This window comes from Ranitomeya variabilis, chromosome 2 (genome assembly GCF_051348905.1).
Source record: "Ranitomeya variabilis isolate aRanVar5 chromosome 2, aRanVar5.hap1, whole genome shotgun sequence".
NCBI lineage: Eukaryota > Metazoa > Chordata > Amphibia > Anura > Dendrobatidae > Ranitomeya > Ranitomeya variabilis.
The window spans coordinates 246,848,348-246,866,908 of NC_135233.1; the positions used below are offsets into that span (position 1 = coordinate 246,848,348).

Consider the following 18,561-nt stretch of genomic DNA (forward strand, 5'->3'; position numbering starts at 1 on the left):
AAAGTGACCTCCATTCACAGCTGTCATCCACCCCAAGCCCCATTACCCCGATGCCACTGCACCAGGTCAAATTGCCAGAATTGGCACATCTTATGTGATGCACCACTTCTGGGGTGGCTGCGGGGCTGGGAAGAACTCAAAAACAGGGGACCTTCCCAGCCTGACAGTATAAGACAACAGCTCTCTGTTTTACCTTGGCTGGTTATCAAAAATAGGGGTGTACTCTCATGTTTTTTTTTAAATTATTAGGTTAAACCAGGCGAAAAACACTTATAACGCATGTGCTTTGTTTTAACTGAGGATTTTCCGCATCTAATGCAAGTCTATGGGGAAATTCAGCACCAAAGACCAGAGAAATTGATATGCAGGGGCTTGAAAACCCACACCGCAGGTGATTTTATGCAGCGTAAAGAAGCAGCACAGTGGCCATGGGATTCCTATTAATCCCATCCACTGTGCTTGAACTGTACAACACAGCAAAAATACACTGCTTCCAGAATAATAGCATTACTGATCGTGGGCGCGTACCCCTATGTCAGATGAGCATAGCCATGCATTGTCGATTATGCTAAAACAAGTTGTATGAGATTGGAAATAAAGTTTCTACCCCTGCACCTCTTTTGTCTATGGGCTGTGTGAGAAACTGCATCTCTGCCCTATTGAAATTAATAGAACTGAGCTGCAATACCAGCCCCGCTGTACAGCCAGGAGCGCTGCTTACAGCAACCCTTACATCTAATCTCAGAGATCCCTTTTTAGCACATCCATTTACATATATCCCTGATCAAACATACATACATTAAAATAATTAGTAAAATAAAAGTTAAAAATGGTCACTAGGGAGCGTAAAATTAAATAAAAATACCAAACTCTCTCTTTATACATACGGCCGGTTATACCGGATTTTCCATTTTCGCGACCGAACTCTGAAAAAGAAATACATGATCATGAGAAACAAGGAGGAGGTGACGTAGAGAACCACGCACAGGCTCATGTCTATGCTGGAGAAGCCAAGGCCCAGGAAGGTGACAGTCTTGGTGCCCTCCCGCTGCTCCGAGCTTTTCCCATTTTCGATGGGTTTTGGCACTAATTTGTTTATGAAGTCTGGTCTAAGTATGGGCTGGTCGTGGGGTTTCTTCTGTCTGGAGTCGGCGCCCCCTCCAGGATCCTTCGGGTGATGGTTGTCGTTCTTCCTCTCCTCCTCCGCTTCTTGTCGGTCGCTGTCCGGATCTGAGTATTTTAAGGAGATCTGGTTGGCGCCATAGTGTCCCTTGAGGAAGGCGAGGATTTCTTTTTCATTCCAATTGTGCAGCCCGTTGATTTCCTCGTGACAGGAAGGGCACAGATCTGGCGTTGGCCACTCTACCTTGGGGCTTTTGGGATCCTCGCTTGGGGCACCTATATAAAGAGTGGCACAAAAGAGAAAAAAAGGTAAATCCTTCAGCTACTGCACCCAGAACACTTGTAGCCACCAGGCAAATATAGGGTTAAAGGGGTTGATCACCAAGAGTTCACTTCCATGACAGCGCCACCACAGGAGAAATGCAGCATTGCACATTTTAGTCCTCCAGTGACAGACCTCGATCTGTGTGAGCACCATCGCTGCTCCTTGACAGCCATTGTAGCCATGGATGATAATATACTGGCCACCCACATCAGATTGTCTGGAAATGTCACAGACTCATAAAAAGAGCTGAAAAGGTAATATATCATTCTGGCCATAAATGTCTTCACTTGATTCTAGAGAAGGGTTGGAGATGCCCCTAAGAAAGTGACCCTTTTTGAAGTAGTTTATTCTGGTATGTGGACAGTAGGGGGAGCTCTGCTGGAACAAGTGCACATATAAGTGTGAGACTATGCTGACATATAGTGAGCATACATGTACCGCTATAATCCGGCCTCCACTCACCTGCCAGCCTCTTATTAACCACATTGTGTTTCCTCCACAGCCAGAGCACAGCTTCATCCGCCGTTTTCACACTGTCCACCGACTCTTTGGCCATGGCTTCAAAATGTTGGGCGCATTCCCGGCATCCGAAAAAATCCCGGATGTATTGTCTCATGGTTTTCAGTACCGCCTGAGCGTCTCCTTCGAACTCTGCGGAGAAATTGAAATGAGTGAAAGAGGCTGCCATAATATTCCCAAACTGCGCACATCATGGTGCGTACTTGGATGGAGAGATTTAAAGGATACGATTATAATTAAATGTGTGAACTTTGCAGAAAATACCTGCGACCGTTTTGTCGCTGCAGCTCTTATGCAGGCCTAGGGGGTCTCCATTGTTACAGACTACAGATCCGGTAGTCGTGTTACTCTCACCTGCTCCCTGCGAACCTACATAGTAGGAGGCAGATGAAAGAGTGACCCAAGAAGGCAGGATCTGGAGACCTGCAGGCCTGCACAGGTGCTGTATACACAAAACGGCATTACTGTGGATGTGAATAAAGCGGAAAATACTCTTAATAGGGAACATGAAAGTCGTGTTTATACATTTAAAAGCCATTTACAACATGATGTATTTTAAGATGTTTCTAAACTAGAGATTATTCCCCAGTTGCAATTTAAAAAAAAACTATTTAAGGCTCCTGGTGGGCTAGGGCCGTCTCATTAGATCATTCAGAGACCAGTGCACAAATTCACATTGCATATGCGCCCATTCCCTTTTTCACTGTGCAGTGCTTTCCCATCTGTTGGCGGTTTTCTTTTATTTGCACATGTACCAGATCTCACTCCTATGACCTGGAAATTAGCGCGTGGCACTGCTACATACAAAAAGCAAACAGATTTTCTCCCCACACCATATCTTACGCTACAAAAGAGAATTGGTGCCTCTGGAAGAAGCGAAGCAAAACGCGCGTCGGGGCATAGGGACTCCATTGTTGTGCTGAAGCAGCTCATTCAGTGACAGGTATTTATCTCTAAACCAATTTGTTATGTAAGTCCTGATGGTGATTTATATGTTCAAGCATCAGCTAGGGCACTGTAGGCACTTTGATTGATCAGGCTTCATAAATACTAACACTGACCTGTTGCTTTGTAAAAACATTTGCACTCAGGTAGGGGGAGGAGTCGCAATACAATGCATGTACACTATTGTGCAGCACAAATCATTCTAATATTACCCCTTATGTTTTGTATACCTGGAGGCATAAATATTTATTTTTGAGCTGCCCCTTGACTATCGGCACAACCATGGTTATTGGTCCCTCATTCAAACAGCACCTTATTCTGTGTATATCGTTTTTAGTAATTGATGTTTAATTAAAAAAAAATAATAATATTTTTAAAGAAACCATGATGTGCTTCTTAGTGTTACCTGAATGTGATCTATCACTGGTAAAAAAAAGAATGTATTATTTAATTGAGAAGTGCTACATGACTGATTATTTCAAGGACGAATTTTGTGAATAAAAAGAATTGGCGCATTCTAACATTCAGGTTATTTACAAACAGAATAATTCTCGGTCCACACAATGGAAACCGCACGGCGCAGCGCTCACTCTCTTCTGCAACACGACACGAAAAACGTCATCGTGGGCAAATAAATTATGTTCTCTGATGACCCAAAATGTAGAACGAGACCGGCTCATGTGTGGGCATAAAAAGCAAAACACAGAAGTGATTTTTTGTTTTGACATTGTACCCACGGCCCAGAGTCTAGAGTGGGACCGTCTCCACAGTGAATTCTCCACTGTAGACTCTGGGCCGTGGGAGAGGGAACAGGTACAATGTCAAAACAAAAAAGTCAGTTCTGTGCCCCCACCCCCAGGATGGCCCAGCAGGCACTGTGGCCCCAAAGCAAAAAGTTTGTAAAGTTTCCACCTACAATAAATGAAGGGTAACGGCATCTTCTGTTAAAGCACCTGGGCTGGATCATGGAGAGGCAATGCAAAGTGGAAAAACCTCCCCAGCACCGCGGCCAGCGCGGGCACATGCCCTGGGCAGCTTGTCTTGCAGCTAATGGCTTGGCACAGTGCCACTGCCCACTTTACAAGGATCAATATTTAACACTGTTGCAGCAGTAATGTTTTGCTGAGTCTTATCAGGAACTGATGAGGGAAAGTGGAGCCGGACAGAGAGGATCAGGATTCGAGAGCGGAGGTGTGCGTTTCAGCACAGACTAAATAGGCTTGATGGTAGCGATAGGGAGATGGCCAGCTGGAGGCATGAATGAGGGACAGAACGCTCCATACTAGAGATTGGCTAGGATTAGAAAAGCATGACTAACGTCTGCTAAAAACAGCGCCACACAGGACAACAGGTTGTGCCTGGTATTGCAGTTTAAAGTTCCCTTCAGTGTCTGTGCCTTGTCTTTTATCTCTTCATGCCCGATGTGGAAATGAAAGAAGATGAATAAACCTTTCAATAGAGTTAAGCTGCAATACCAGACACCGCCAGTGGACAGAGGTGGCGCTGCTTCTGGAAGAAAGAATCCATGTTTTTTTTTTTATATTTAATACTGCACATTTATTTTTGGATAAGTTGTCAGATAGCCTAGGTATGTAATTAGCAGATATGCTATATTAAGGTCAAAAGTGGCAACTCCGGCATAAGCTTTCCCAAAAACTGATCTATAAGAAGCTGAATAAAGTTATACAACTTATAAGAAAAGGCCCACATAGATCCTGGCACTTCACCAGAGCATAGATTTCTATACTGTTTAATAAGAGCCCCCAGCGACGGCCCCCCACTCCATCATGTCACACATAAATAAGACTCCGGCTCACGAGATTACTGCGGATTAGATGGCAGTATTAAGAAATGCTGAAAAACAATTTTTAGAAGCAAAATTAATATTACCTAAAATCATTCAAAATACAGACGCTCAATCTCTGGAGTGGGACAGTCTCCGGGGAAAAATAATAATTAAAAAAAAAAATAGATTTTTTTTAAAATGAAAAATTGCTGCAAAATAATAAATCATTTACTGCTAAAACAGGATTAGATTGTAATGGAATATTAGTAGCAAATGATGATCTGCCGCTGAAGCCTGCATCAATAGGGCGAGTGTTCACACTCCTTTACAAGGGTCCGAGCATTAATAATATTATGATTAGTTTTATTTTATCCACAATTCTTGGTTTTTTTTTTTCTTTACTTTCCCACCTGCCCCTAATAGACAGCATAGTCTAATAGGTCCATTAGGCCATAAAAATAAATTGGTAAAAAAAAAAAAAAAAAAAGAAAAAAAAAAAAAAAAGGAGAACCATGCTCAGTGTTTGTATAATTCACATGTGCAGATTTTCTCCATTTTGCAGCAACATTACAAAAAAAATAAAATAAAATCTGCAGGTGGAAATGAACCTTATAAAGGTGCCCATACCCATTAAGGGCAAGTCAGCCGGACGACACGTTCATCTTCTGCAAATATTGGAGTGCTTGTATTAGAAATGTGCATTTTTTATGCGTTTTTTCCCCTCCCATTCAGTTGACTAAGTGAAAAATGCTGCAAAAATGCTGGAAGAAATGACACGCTGCAGATGTGAGACGGCTTCAAATCTGCAAGGACAAAATAAGCCACATGTGCAGCAGATCTCAGACTCTCATTCACTTTGCCGGTACGGGTAAATGCTGCTTTTTTTCCCAAGACAAAAAATGCAACGTCTGAACATACCCCAATTTGGGGCAGGAAAGGCCGGACTACTGTGACTAGGGGGCACACGCCTAATCCGGACAGCAGGGACCGTCAGGTGTCTGGGGGTCTCTGACTCTCCCATCATATGACGGATTAGCATTTCAGTACGCCTGAGGCCTTCTCTATCAGCAGCTTACTCCTCTCTCCCCACTGAAAACACATGTAAGCTCAGGAAATGAACCATGCACGTGGGGGACCGGGAATGGCGGGTTATAAACTGCACAACTTTCCATAGCAACCAGCGTTCAGAGAAGGCTCGAGAATAGTCCCTATGGATATCCATACGATAGTGGATCCAATTGGTTGGCATGAGTATTTGCTCCTTTTCTGTCTATAGCAACAGCGCTGACGAAATCTCTAGCATTCCCTGGAGCCTGTCGTAATTAAGCGCTGCAATGTGGCTGGTTGCTATGGTTAAAGACGCCATTTTTGATCATGGATACAACCGTGCATAAAGCGGTGCTATAGATGGATCGATATGGAATTACTTTTAATGCTACTGTCTAGTACACTGGGTTTATCGCCTTCATGGCGGCAGACATATCCCAAGCTTTATATGAGGAAGCCAGTATTTGTGACCCACAGCCACCAATCACAGCGCAGCTTTCATTACACCAGACCTGTTTAAACAATGAAAGCCGTGCTCTGATTAGTTGCTATGGGCAACAAGGACAAATTTCTTGTCCATAGTTTGGATAAATGGGGCCCAGTTTATCTGGTTTCAGGGGGTTAAATGACGCGACATAGGCCTCAATACTACTCCTGTTACCAGCCAGGTCAGCCACAATCCTTCGCACCAGCCATTGTCTGAGGGCTAAGGAATTAAGAGCCAAAATGGCTCATTTTGTTGTTTTTTTTCTTGGCTAAGTCCCCGTCCGGATCTTGTGCTGACATCTGCCACGTATCATCGTGTAATCCTCCTTTCCTCCTTCCTCACAAACTACCGCATTTCTGCTTTACCCTAATCTCTAAAGTGGACAATAGCCATTAAACCCGTACCTGGTGGCGGGGGGATTACAGGCTTTTTACTCGATGGGATTTAAAGCAAGATCTAAGGAGAGGGGGGAAATAAAAAACCTTCCCAAGACATAATCCACGGACTAGAAGTGACCCAATTCTTTTATCGGAAGGAAGGAGCGCCCGGCAGATTTTCGGCTGTGCTGGGAAGGGGCCAACGACAGGCGCGGGACCATTTACAGGACGGCGCCGAGATTCGGGCCGCAGACGCCAATGGCAGCACTGGGCTTACAACGAAAAGACTTAACCATTTCCAGGCTTGTTACCAGGCAATAAAATAAAACTGTCGCGTCCTCACTTGTCTTATATCTGATAGACGCCAGATTAATACGAGACCACTGCAATCCCTTTATGGGGGTCCCTACGACTGCAGCTAAGCCTGGATGTCCAAGGCAAATTGTCTGCTTAACATTTTTTGGGAAAATATAGAGAATAACCCTTGTGGAGGCTGCACAGAAACAGTCAGGGTGGTCACCCAGCTTTATTAGTCTGTGCTGATGTCATCAAGCCAAAGTCCAAATGCCCCCCCAGGATGGCTGAAGTTGTCATCGTGACTTCCCCAACATAGGGACGACATAGGGGGATTTACCTAAAGAGGATGCACCCACCCAGAGACAGTGCCACTATTGTCCACGGGCCACGTAAGGTAGTGCAGCTCATTAGGAGTCAATTATATGGACTATAAGGGTTATTTCCATAGAGGTTAACTTGCTGTTGGGTGAGGGTCCACCAGTTGGCCCCATCTGTAAGAAGCAGAGAATGCAGGTGTGCACCTCCGCTCCATTCATTTTCTATTGAGTACAGCACTTGGCTTTCTCCGGCAGTCCCATGGTCAAAGAATGGAGTGGAGGTGCACATTCAGGTGGGCTCTGCAAAGTCTTGTATTTCGGGACCAATGTGGCTCCAAGTAGTCGAACCCTCCACCGAACATCAAGTTATAACCTATCCTGTAGCCCCTGGGTGCATCATGGGGCCTTGTAAATGTAACCCAGAATGCCATCAGCAGGAGTGAAGAGTGCCCTGGTCCGGCATCCAGACTGGTCCTCCATGAGAGCTGGGCACTCTTCACTCCTGCAGCCTCGCCTTCTGGGGGCCTCTCGCACTTACCAGGCCCCATACCATTACTCACTCCTATATATCACATTAGTCTTACGATAATGCAGCTTTTGTCTATGCCAGATTTTGGGAATTTCCATATGACTGGAATGCCGGACTATTGGATTGGCTTTTTTTTTTTTTTCTTTTAATACCAATGTAACATATTCATTATAATAGGGGGTGAATGCAGGAACATAAATGCCATCTTCATGTGTGACGGATGACGGATTTTACAGGTCCCTGGCGGCTCCCGTTCTGATGGCGCTCTCCTGACCCTCTCCTACAACAGCCAATATCAATTCAATTATCGACATTCTATTAATTTTTTTAGAGGTCGCACCTTTAAGGGCGTCCCCATAATTCAGGGAGCCGGCGTGCTGTCGATATGAATGCCTTGGCCTGTTGCTCCTAATGGCTTTCTGTGTAATCAATGAATGACAGTATTTCTAAAAATCAAATAATGAGGGAGAGCGGCCGGCGCTCACTGACAAGGGCCATATATTAGTGGTGGGATCGGCCCCAGTGCTGGTGATTCACAACACCTCCGGGCTGTAGGATAAACTGCTGACCGACAGCTGAATCCCACAAGGAAGGTTATAAGGACTTTGGCGCGTCTTACCTGCGGTATTAGGGAGAGGGCACATGCCACCCACAAAAGTGGTTCATTTTGCCTAAGGCACAAAAGAGTATTAAAAAATAAAATCTGTCTGTAGATAACGCTGCAGTTTGTGGTTGATCGCCCTTTTGTGTAATTGGCTGTACACCCCATAACAGCTCCAATTTGGTACATTAGTTGCAGTTTGGCCTCACTTAAAGGGGTTGTCCAACATAAAAAAAATATATATATATTTATATTATTAGCCTGGGCATGCATTATATAATTTAATGATCTTCCAATATGTTGCTGTTGATGAACTACATCTCCCAGCAGAACCTGCAACCAAACTACAATAAGCTTTCCATCTTACCAGTGTTTGCCAGGGCATCGGGTTGTACCGCCGCTTGTACAGTGAGACTGTGAAACAGCTTCCAGAGGGAACAGGGGTACCCCCTCAACTGTGCCCGGCTTCCCTGGCAGCCCACCCACTCCACGTGGCTGGTGAGGTAGATTCCAGAGATCTAGAAAACAATGACATTACACATAAGATGGTGGAGACACGCTTGTCTTCTAGATGCTGACAGGTGAAGGGACATTTCTTTAGGCTAAGTGCACACGTCGCTGCGGAAATTTCCGCGGCAATTCTGCAACTCCTGCCGCGGGTATATCGCATGCGGAATTGGCATGCATATTCCCGCTAAAAACTAGCGTTTTGCAAGCGTAATTAGCTTGCAGAATGCTACCGTTTTCCAAGCGATCTGTAGCATCGCTTGGAAAACTGATTGACAGGTTGGTCACACTTGTCAAACATAGTGTTTGACAAGTGTGACCAACTTTTTACTATTGCTGCTGCCTATGCAGCATCAATAGTAAAAGATAGAATGTTAAAAATAATAAAAAATAAATAAACAAAAGGTTATTCTCACCTTCCGAAGGCAGCCGATCTCCTCAGCGGCTTCCGTTCCTATAGATGCTTTGTGTGCAGGACCTGCGATTATGTCACAGTCACGTGACCGCGACGTCATCGCAGGTCCTTCACACACAGCATCCCTGGGAACGGAAGTGGTAGCGTGCACCGCTGAGAGGCGGGAAGACTCCGGGGCCATCAGAAGGTGAGTATATCACTATTTTTTATTTTAATTCTTTTTTTTTTTTTTTTTTAACAATTATATGGTGCCCAGTCCGTGGAGGAAAGTCTCCTCTCCTCCACCCTGGGTACCAACAGCACATGATCTGCTTACTTCCCGCATGGTGGGCATAGCCCCATGCGGGAAGTAAGCAGATCAATGCATTCCTAGGTGTGCGGAATCCCCGCGATTCCGCAAATTAATGAACATGCTAAGTTTTTTTCTGGAATGCGATTCTGCTCAGGAAAACAACGCAGCATGTGCACAAAAAATGCGGATTGCATTCTATTAAATAGGATGCTTAATGGGAGCGCTTTTTTCGTGGTTTTATAGCGCTTTTATGGCGAAAAACCGCAAAAAAAAAAAACGCAAAAAATCTGCTACATGTGCACACAGCCTTAAAGGGGTCTTGCACTGGCCCTCAGTTCTGCCTAGTCTGACGCTCGATGGGACAGCATCTGTGCAACCATCTGGGAATGGGCAGGTGATATGCAAGGGTGCCACCTTAATAGGGTGCGTGCAAGAACGGATAAAAGGGAAGGGTGCTGCACAACCCCTTTAATCCAGCATTCCTATAACCCATTAGGTGCAAAATTATAACGTTTCTAAAACTCATTTGTAAAGGTAGAAAGTATCTGCTAATCCAGAGTGTCTGATAATCTGCTGCCAGGGCTAAGGAAACTTCATTGCATTTTGTACACTATTGTGAAGGCTGTGGATCCAGGGTCTCACCCGCATTTTGTTGTTGACCAGGTCTAAGATGGCGTCATAAGGGATCTTGTCCAGCGGCATACTGACTAGCCACTCCTGCAACGTTTCCAGAAGTTTCACCACATGGGGGCGCCCTGGGAACAACTGGATGAAAGAAGTAATAGTAGAAAATAAAACTTCACAGTGAAGAGATGAAAGTCTGCACATTTTATACCCCGTTTTAGACAAAGACGATTTTTTTTGCTGCTGTAATATGCCACGACTATACAGCTGGGGACCCCACAAACCCTGAGACTGAAGGGGACGCTGGGGCAGGATCTATGCAACAAGAGCTACATACCGACACGAGCATCCATCAATCATATCCAGAGGAAACATTTTGCTATGGAACGGTTAGTTAAGCAATTAATAAAAAGCTTCCACCACCGTTGTGTATAAGCCGTGTCTGGTATGTCAGCTCTTCCTCAGTCATTTGAATAGGGTTGAGTTGTAATACCACATACTACCCACCGACAAGGGTGGCGCTGTGCCTGGAAGACAGCAGCAGTTTTTTTGTGATCAATCCTTCCTCCCTTCGGCAAGTGTCCAGGATCTAATTGAGAATAGCGAGACTTATCTGGAGAGTGGAGCGCAGATTACATGACATGCAGATTAACACTTCACTTTCTTCCAGGACACACAGATTTCTGACCTTGCGGCGGTACTGGGCGAGAGGCCGGCAGGAGGAGGGGGCTCAGCCAGGCGTGCAGACACCCAGCGACAGGCATCTGACACCACGCTGCCCCCCCGGCATCACATGTAACCAGATGCTATCGAAAAAGCAGGGCAGCGCCACCTTACACCCACATGACAGCAAGAATAAAAGAACGAGCGCCAAGGTAAAATCCATTAGGAAATCGCTTCTATAAGCAATGACTTCGTATCTGTACTCATATATTCACATCACAGTCAGATGAGGGACTTTACGGCAGACCCCATCACTGCTGCCAATCTTGTCGCGCTCTCTCGTGACAATGGAAGAGGGCGTATTATAGGGCGGAAGAGGGCGTATTATAGGGCGGAAGAGGGCGTATTATAGGGCGGAAGAGGGCGTATTATAGGGCGGAAGAGGGCGTATTATAGGGCGGAAGAGGGCGTATTATAGGGCGGAAGAGGGCATATTATAGGGCGGAAGAGGGCGTATTATAGGGCGGAAGAGGGCGTATTATAGGGCGGAAGAGGGCGTATTATAGGGCGGAAGAGGGCGTATTATAGGGCAGAAGAGGGCGTATTATAGGGCAGAAGAGGGCGTATTATAGGGCGGAAGAGGGCGTATTATAGGGCGGAAGAGGGCGTATTATAGGGCGGAAGAGGGCGTATTACAGGGCGGAAGAGGGCGTATTATAGGGCGGAAGAGGGCGTATTATAGGGCGGAAGAGGGCGTATTATAGGGCGGAAGAGGGCGCATTATAGAGCGGAAGAGGGCGCATTATAGGGCGGAAGAGGGCGTATTATAGGGTGCGTTGCAAGGTATAGCAATAGATACCATTGTGGGGTATACACGATATTTTGATCGTTTTTTATCGTATTTTCTTGTGAAAGTTAGAAGCCGTTAAAATAAAAAAAATTACTTAATTCCGCCCTTGTTTTTTGGGTTTTGTTTTTATGACATGCATTCTGTGATAAAAAAGGACCCGGCACTTCTAAGGATCAGATATAATCCCGCACAACTTTATAAACTAATTGCAGCGTCTGAGGTGACAATAACAATCTTCTTAATGTCCGCTGCCGCTGTTTCCTCGTGTCGCCCGTGTTACATTTCATGGAATAATGCCGACATCTGTAGCTGCGTGGATGAGATAATTCCTGCAGGGATAACACCGTCACACCGGGGTATGTAACCCAATATAGCGCCATATAAAACACATGTACATGTGATTGCCGCAGTAATCCAGCCAAGCCTTTCGGATACAGCAAGGAAGAAGGCGCAGTAAAGCTAAAATACTGGGGATTAGGTGTAAACAGGAAAGAAGTAACCCTCCGCAGCCAACATAAAAGCAATGGAAAGAAAAACATGGCTGCTTTCTCAATAAAAAAAGAAAAACATCTAGCCTGTCCACTAAAGATGAGTGAAAGAGTCACAGGACCCTGATCCAGTGGCCATGTCAATAGACCGACTCGCTAACTAGACCCTGCAACCTCCCCTTACCTACTGGCAACTGGAGATGAGATGCATCAAAGTAATAAAAGAATCCACACTATCTATAAACAGAGAGATGGTGAGGGAAGAATTACACCCTACTGTACTGAGAGAGTTAGCAGAGGATATTGCAGAACCACTAGCCAGAATCTTTGAAAAAACCTGGAGAACAGGAGAAATCTCAGAAGATTGGTGAATGGCAAATGTTGTCCCTAGCTTCAAAAAAGGAAAGAAGACGGAGCCAGGAAATTACAGGCCAGTGAGCCTTACTTCTATACCAGAAAAGATCTTTGAACAAATTATTAGGCAACATGTAGGTAAGTACTTGGATAACAATAAAGTAATTAGCCAGAGCCAGCATGAGTTTGTAGCAAACAAGTCATGCCAGACTAATCTAATTTCCTTCTATGATGGAATCTCTGACTGGGTGGATCAGGGAAATGCTGTAGGTATAGTATATCTCACCTTCATCAAAGCATTTGATAAAGTATCTCATACTATGCTTATTGAAAAAAAATGACCAAGTATGGGATTGACAAGGCTACGGTTAGGTGGATTCATAACTGGCTCAGTGATCGTATTAAAAGAGTGGTAATAAATGGTTGCACATCTAATTGGAAGAGAGTTTCAAGTGGGGTACCAGAAGGCTCTGTCCTGGCCCCAGTGTTCTTCAACATTTTTATAAATGATGTAGATAAGGGAACTGAAGGTAAACTAATGAAATTTTGTAGATGATGCAAAGCTAAGAGGGATAGCTAACACTAGAGAAGACAGAGAAAGGATTCAGAAGGATCTAGATAAGCTTGAACAATGGGCAGCAACGAATAGAATGGTATTTAACAGGGAGAAATGCAATATTCTACATCTGGGCAAGAAAAATGAAAATTACATCTACAGAATGGGAGGAATAAATCTAAGCAACTGCATGTATGAAAACCACCTACCCGCTAACATCCCCGGCGCCTCTTCTGATTAGTAGGTCTGGCATGATGTTATCAGTGTGGAGAGGCACACTGGTGAAGTCAAGCCAGAAGAAGAGGCACCAGGGATGCCAGCAGGTAGACGGACTAACGACGTGGCTCCTGAACCAGGGTCCTAGAAACAATTCCCTCATCTCTAGCACTAGGGATGCCGTCAGGTAGAAGTAGGTTCTTTGGGCTCCCGTCCAGTGGTCACAGACTACAACCATGGCTGCTGGACCAGAATCTTACAAATCTTTTTGATCATCTCTACTGTCCACAGGTAAGGCTACGTTCACATTTGCGTTGTTGTGTGTTGCGTCGGCGACGCATCGGCGACGCAACGCACAACGCATGCAAAACGCATTTTTTTGCATGATTTTGGACGCAAAAAAAATGCAACTTGCTGCGTCCTCTGCACCCTGACGCGTGCGTCGAAAAAGACGCATGCGTCACAAAACGCAACACAACGCATGTCCATGCGCCCCCATGTTAAATATAGGGCCGCATGACGCATGCGGCGACGCTGCAGCGCCCGACTCTGCGGCGCACAACGCAAATGTGAACGTAGCCTTAGGTGTGCAAATGCAGATCAATCACATCCACTTCAAAGAGGCCAAGCTGCAATACCAGATGCAACCTGTTGACAGGAGTGGTGCTAATTGTAGAAGAAAGCGGGAATCACTTTTTTTTATTTTTTAATCCTGCACATCCTTTTTAAGAATGAAAAATGGCACCTTACATAGCAGCGATGGGTTACTGACCTTGTACAGGAGGGTGATCAAATTCTTAAAGGTTTTTAGCTTCTCTCCTTCGAGGGTCTGGTGAGTGGCAAGTTCCACACGAAGGAGATAATGTAAGGCTGACTCCAGGTCTGCGGTGTACAACTTGGACCTACAAAACAACAAAAATATCATATGTGCAAGGACTGCAATAAGATCAGATAATAAGATATGCAAAGACATAGTTGGGAATTGTAGTTACGCATTAAAGTCAATGAGGCTGTGCTGTAATACCAGCAATGGCCTATCGACGAGGGTGGCGCTGTCTCTAACGACATACGACCTTTACAGATGGTTATAGAGAGGGAGAATATTAGTGCTCAATGTATTGTAATGGAAAAATTAATCAGAGCGGAGCAGCCTTACTTGTCATAGTCCTTCCAGGCCACGTCTTCCTCCTCGGGCAGTCTCTCCGGGAGTGCAGAGTGGGCTCCGGCTTTCTTCCTAACACCCGGCAAGGACTTTAAATGGGAGGAGAATACAGAACGCAGCGGCTTCACACTGTCATTGGGAGAGCCACAAAAAAAAAACCATGAAAAAAATATTTTTTCGTAGTTCAGATGAGGGTAAGGTACAGGCAACTAAGACACTGGGCCTCATTCACCAAAACTGTCTAAGTGAAGAACACACCAGATAGAAAGGGGTCAGGACACGCAGAGCATCGCACCTATGATAGAAAGGTGTCAGGACGCGCACAGCATTGCACCTATGATAGAAAGGTGTCAGGACGCGCAGAACATCGCAGCTATGATAGAAAGGGGTCAGGACGCGCAGAGCATCGCAGCTATGATAGAAAGGGGTCAGGACATACAGAGCATTGCAGCTATGATAGAAAGGTGTCAGCACGCTCAAAGCATTGCACCTATGATAGAAAGGTGTCAGGACACGCAGAGCATCGCAGCTATGATAGAAAGGGGTCAGGACGCACACAGCATCGCAGCTATGATAGAAAGGTGTCAGGATGCGCAGAACATCACAGCTATGAAAGAAAGGTGTCAGGACGCGCAGAGCATCGCAGCTATGATAGAAAGGGGTAAGGACGCGCAGAGCATTGCAGCTATGATAAAAAGGTGTCAGGACGCACAGAGCATCACAGCTATGATAGAAAGGGGTCAGGACATACAGAGCATCGCAGCTATGATAGAAAGGTGTCAGCATGCTCAAAGCATTGCACCTATGATAGAAAGGTGTCAGGACGCGCAGAGCATCGCAGCTATGAGAGAAAGGGGTCAGGACGCGCAGAGCATCGCAGCTATGATAGAAAGGTGTCAGGATGCGCAGAGCATCGCAGCTATGAGAGAAAAGTGTTAGTTTGGCAGGTGTGTCCAAATAAAGGCAAGACTGCTTAAGAAGGCTGTTCCACATTATTAAGCAGCCTACATTTTTGGCCAAAATGGGAAAGAAAAAGGATGTGTCGGCTGCTGAGAAGCAACAAATTGTGGAGTATTTAGGTCAAGGTATGACTACAATCAACATTGCCAAGAAACTTCATCGTGATCATCGCACAATCAAGAAGTATGTAGCTGACTCCCAGCACACACGTGTGCGTGCTGATAAAGAAAAATTGAGGACCCTTTCCAACAGGCAATTGCGTAAGGTTAAAAGAGCAGCTGCAAAAATGCCTTGTCATAGCAGCAGACAAGTTTTTGAAGCTGCTGGTGCCTCCAACGTCCCCAGAACAACAAGATGCAGGGGCCTTCAGAGGTTTGCAGCTGTGCGTAAGCCATCCTGTCGACCACCTCTATCCACTGCAACAAGCAGAAACAGCTCCAGTGGGCCAAACGATAAATGAAGACTGACTTTCAAACTGTTTTGTTCACCAATGAGTGCCGTGCAACGCTCGATGGTCCAGATGGATGGAGTGGAGGATGGCTGGTTGATGGACACCCCATGAAAACACGGCTAAGGCGCCAACAAGGAGGAGGTGGAGTAATGTTTTGGGCTGGAATCATGGGGAGAGAGATTGTCGGCCTCTTTATGATCCCTGAAGGGGTAAAGGTGAACTCCATAATCTATGTGGTTTCTAAAAACACTTCCTGCCATGGTTCAAGAGGAAGAACCGTGCTTTCTGCAGCAAGATCATTTTCATGCATGATAATGCACCGTCTTATGCTGCAAAAAACACATCTGCATCTCTGGCTGCTATAAAAGAGGACAAACTTATGGTGTGGCCACCATCTTCCCCTGACCTCAACCCCATTGAGAACCTCTGGAGCATCATCAAAAGGAATGTCTATGATGGCGGGAGGCAGTTCACATCTAAGCAACAGCTCTGGGAGGGTATTCTGTCCACATGCAAAACAATTGAAGCAGAAACCATCCAAAAACTGACGAATTCAATGGACGAGAGAGTTCAGAAGCTTCTTTCGAACAAGGGGTCCTATGTGCAAATGTAACATCACCTAGAATAAAGTTTTCACTTGAAAACTGTTTGATTTCATTTTGTAATAAGCTGATAATGCTTATAACTTCACAATTGACCATTTTTTTGTTCAAAATAAAATAAAACAGGTTGAAAACTCTGCTGTGCATAATAATTTGGAACATGCATTTTGAGTGTTTATTTTTTTTTAAAAGATACTGTTTTCATAGGCAGTTTGTTCCAAAACATTGCAATTATACTAGAATAGTAGATGACTGGAAAATAACAATGACTGCAATTCAGATAGGTAATTTAGAGAAAATATGAGGAAATATTATTTGCATAATAATTTGGAACACAGTGTATGAGAGAAAGGTGTCAGAATGCGCAGAACATCGCAGCTATGATAGAAAGGTGTCAGGACGCGGAGAGCATTGCCACTTTGAGAGAAAGGGGTCAGAAAGCACACAGAATCGCAGCTATGAGAGAAAGGGGTCAGGACGCGCAGAGCATCGCAGCTAAGAAAAAGGGGTCAGAAAGCACAGAACATCGCTGCTATGAGAGACAGGGGTCAGGATGCGCAGAGCATTGCAGCTATGATAGAAAGATGTCAGGACCATTACCCCTAAGGTAGCCATGCTCTTGGTGGCAATACGCATGTGGTCCCGCTCCTTAGATAATTTGTTGCTGCATTCACGCCCCTCTGATGAATGGTTTATTATTTTTTGGTTCACATTTATCTCTATTGTTTACTGTCAGCATCTTTCTTCATCCTCCCTCCTCTCTCGTGTCTATTGGGCATAGTTCCACATGTCTGATCTGTAGCAAGATGTATTTGTCTGCATATATAACTCGATTTAAAGAATGACTAAGATCCTTTTGTCCTTGCACAGGACTTATCAGGCATTTACATAGGACTGACATGTTACCAAGACTGAATTTATTTGCTTAATACATCAGCAAATATTTTGTGTTTTTAAAGACTTTTCATAGAGGGATGTTTTCTAAGACCTAATACTGTGACCGCCAGTTTATCCAATTTGTGGGGTACCCTGGTGTGCATATTTCAGGAGGGGAGTCAGTCCTTTTCTTAGCTTTTCTGCTTTTTAATTGCTTTTATAATTATGTCACTGTTTGTTCAGGTTTTGTAAATAAAAGAATTGATCATATTTGCTGAACCCAACTGCTTTTGCACAGATCTTTCACTTTATTACTGAAACGTGTTAGGATGCGCAGAGCATCGCAGCTACAGGGTCAGGATCCACAGCATCGCAGCTAGGATAAAAAGGGGGTCGGGAGCCAAAGAGCATCGCAGCCATGATAGCAAGGTGTCAGAACACACAGAGCATCGAAGCTACGATAGAAAGGTGTCAGCGAGTGTAGAGCATCACAGCCATGATAGCAAGGTGTCAGAACACACAGAGCATCGAAGCTACGATAGAAAGGTGTCAGCGAGTGTAGAGCATCACAGCCATGATAGCAAGGTGTCAGAACACACAGAGCATCGAAGCTAGGATAGAAAGGTGTCAGCGAGTGTAGAGCATCACAGCCATGATAGCAAGGTGTCAGAACACACAGAGCATCGAAGCTACGATAGAAAGGTGTCAGCGAGTGTAGAGCATCACAGCCATGATAGCAAGGTGTCAGAACACACAGAGCATCGAAGCTAGGATAGAAAGGTGTCAGCGAGTGTAGAGCATCACAGCCATGATAGCAAGGTGTCAGAACACACAGAGCATCGAAGCTAGGATAGAAAGGTGTCAGCGAGTGTAGAGCATCACAGCCATGATAGCAAGGTGTCAGAACACACAGAGCATCGAAGCTACGATAGAAAGGTGTCAGCGAGTGTAGAGCATCACAGCCATGATAGCAAGGTGTAAGGAAACGCAAGAGCATCGCAGCTACGATATAAAGAAGGTCAGTACCCACAGAGCATTGCACCCATGATAGCAAAGTGTCAGAACAGGCAGAGCATCGCAGCTACAATAGAAAGGTGTCAGAACAAGCAGAGCATCGCAGCTACGATAGAAAGGTGTCAGCATGCGCAGAGCATTGAAGCTATGATAGAAAAGCGTCAGGACACACAGTATTG

At 45.0% G+C, this 18,561-nt stretch overlaps 1 protein-coding gene across 2 annotated transcripts in view; it reads right to left on the reverse strand.

The window, feature by feature from the left end:
- Window positions 1-851: 851 nt before the first annotated feature.
- The window catches only part of QSOX2 (quiescin sulfhydryl oxidase 2), a 33,341-nt gene continuing 15,631 nt past the window's right edge, over window positions 852-18,561 (reverse strand). For both annotated transcript variants that reach the window (XM_077284468.1, XM_077284467.1), the window contains exons 7-12: window positions 14,474-14,608; window positions 14,090-14,219; window positions 10,209-10,331; window positions 8,720-8,870; window positions 1,910-2,098; window positions 852-1,398 (exon numbers count right to left, since the gene is read on the reverse strand). In XM_077284468.1, the coding sequence (XP_077140583.1) occupies window positions 878-1,398; window positions 1,910-2,098; window positions 8,720-8,870; window positions 10,209-10,331; window positions 14,090-14,219; window positions 14,474-14,608 (1,249 nt within the window). In that variant the 3' untranslated portion in view covers window positions 852-877. The remainder of the gene's footprint in view (window positions 1,399-1,909; window positions 2,099-8,719; window positions 8,871-10,208; window positions 10,332-14,089; window positions 14,220-14,473; window positions 14,609-18,561) is intronic.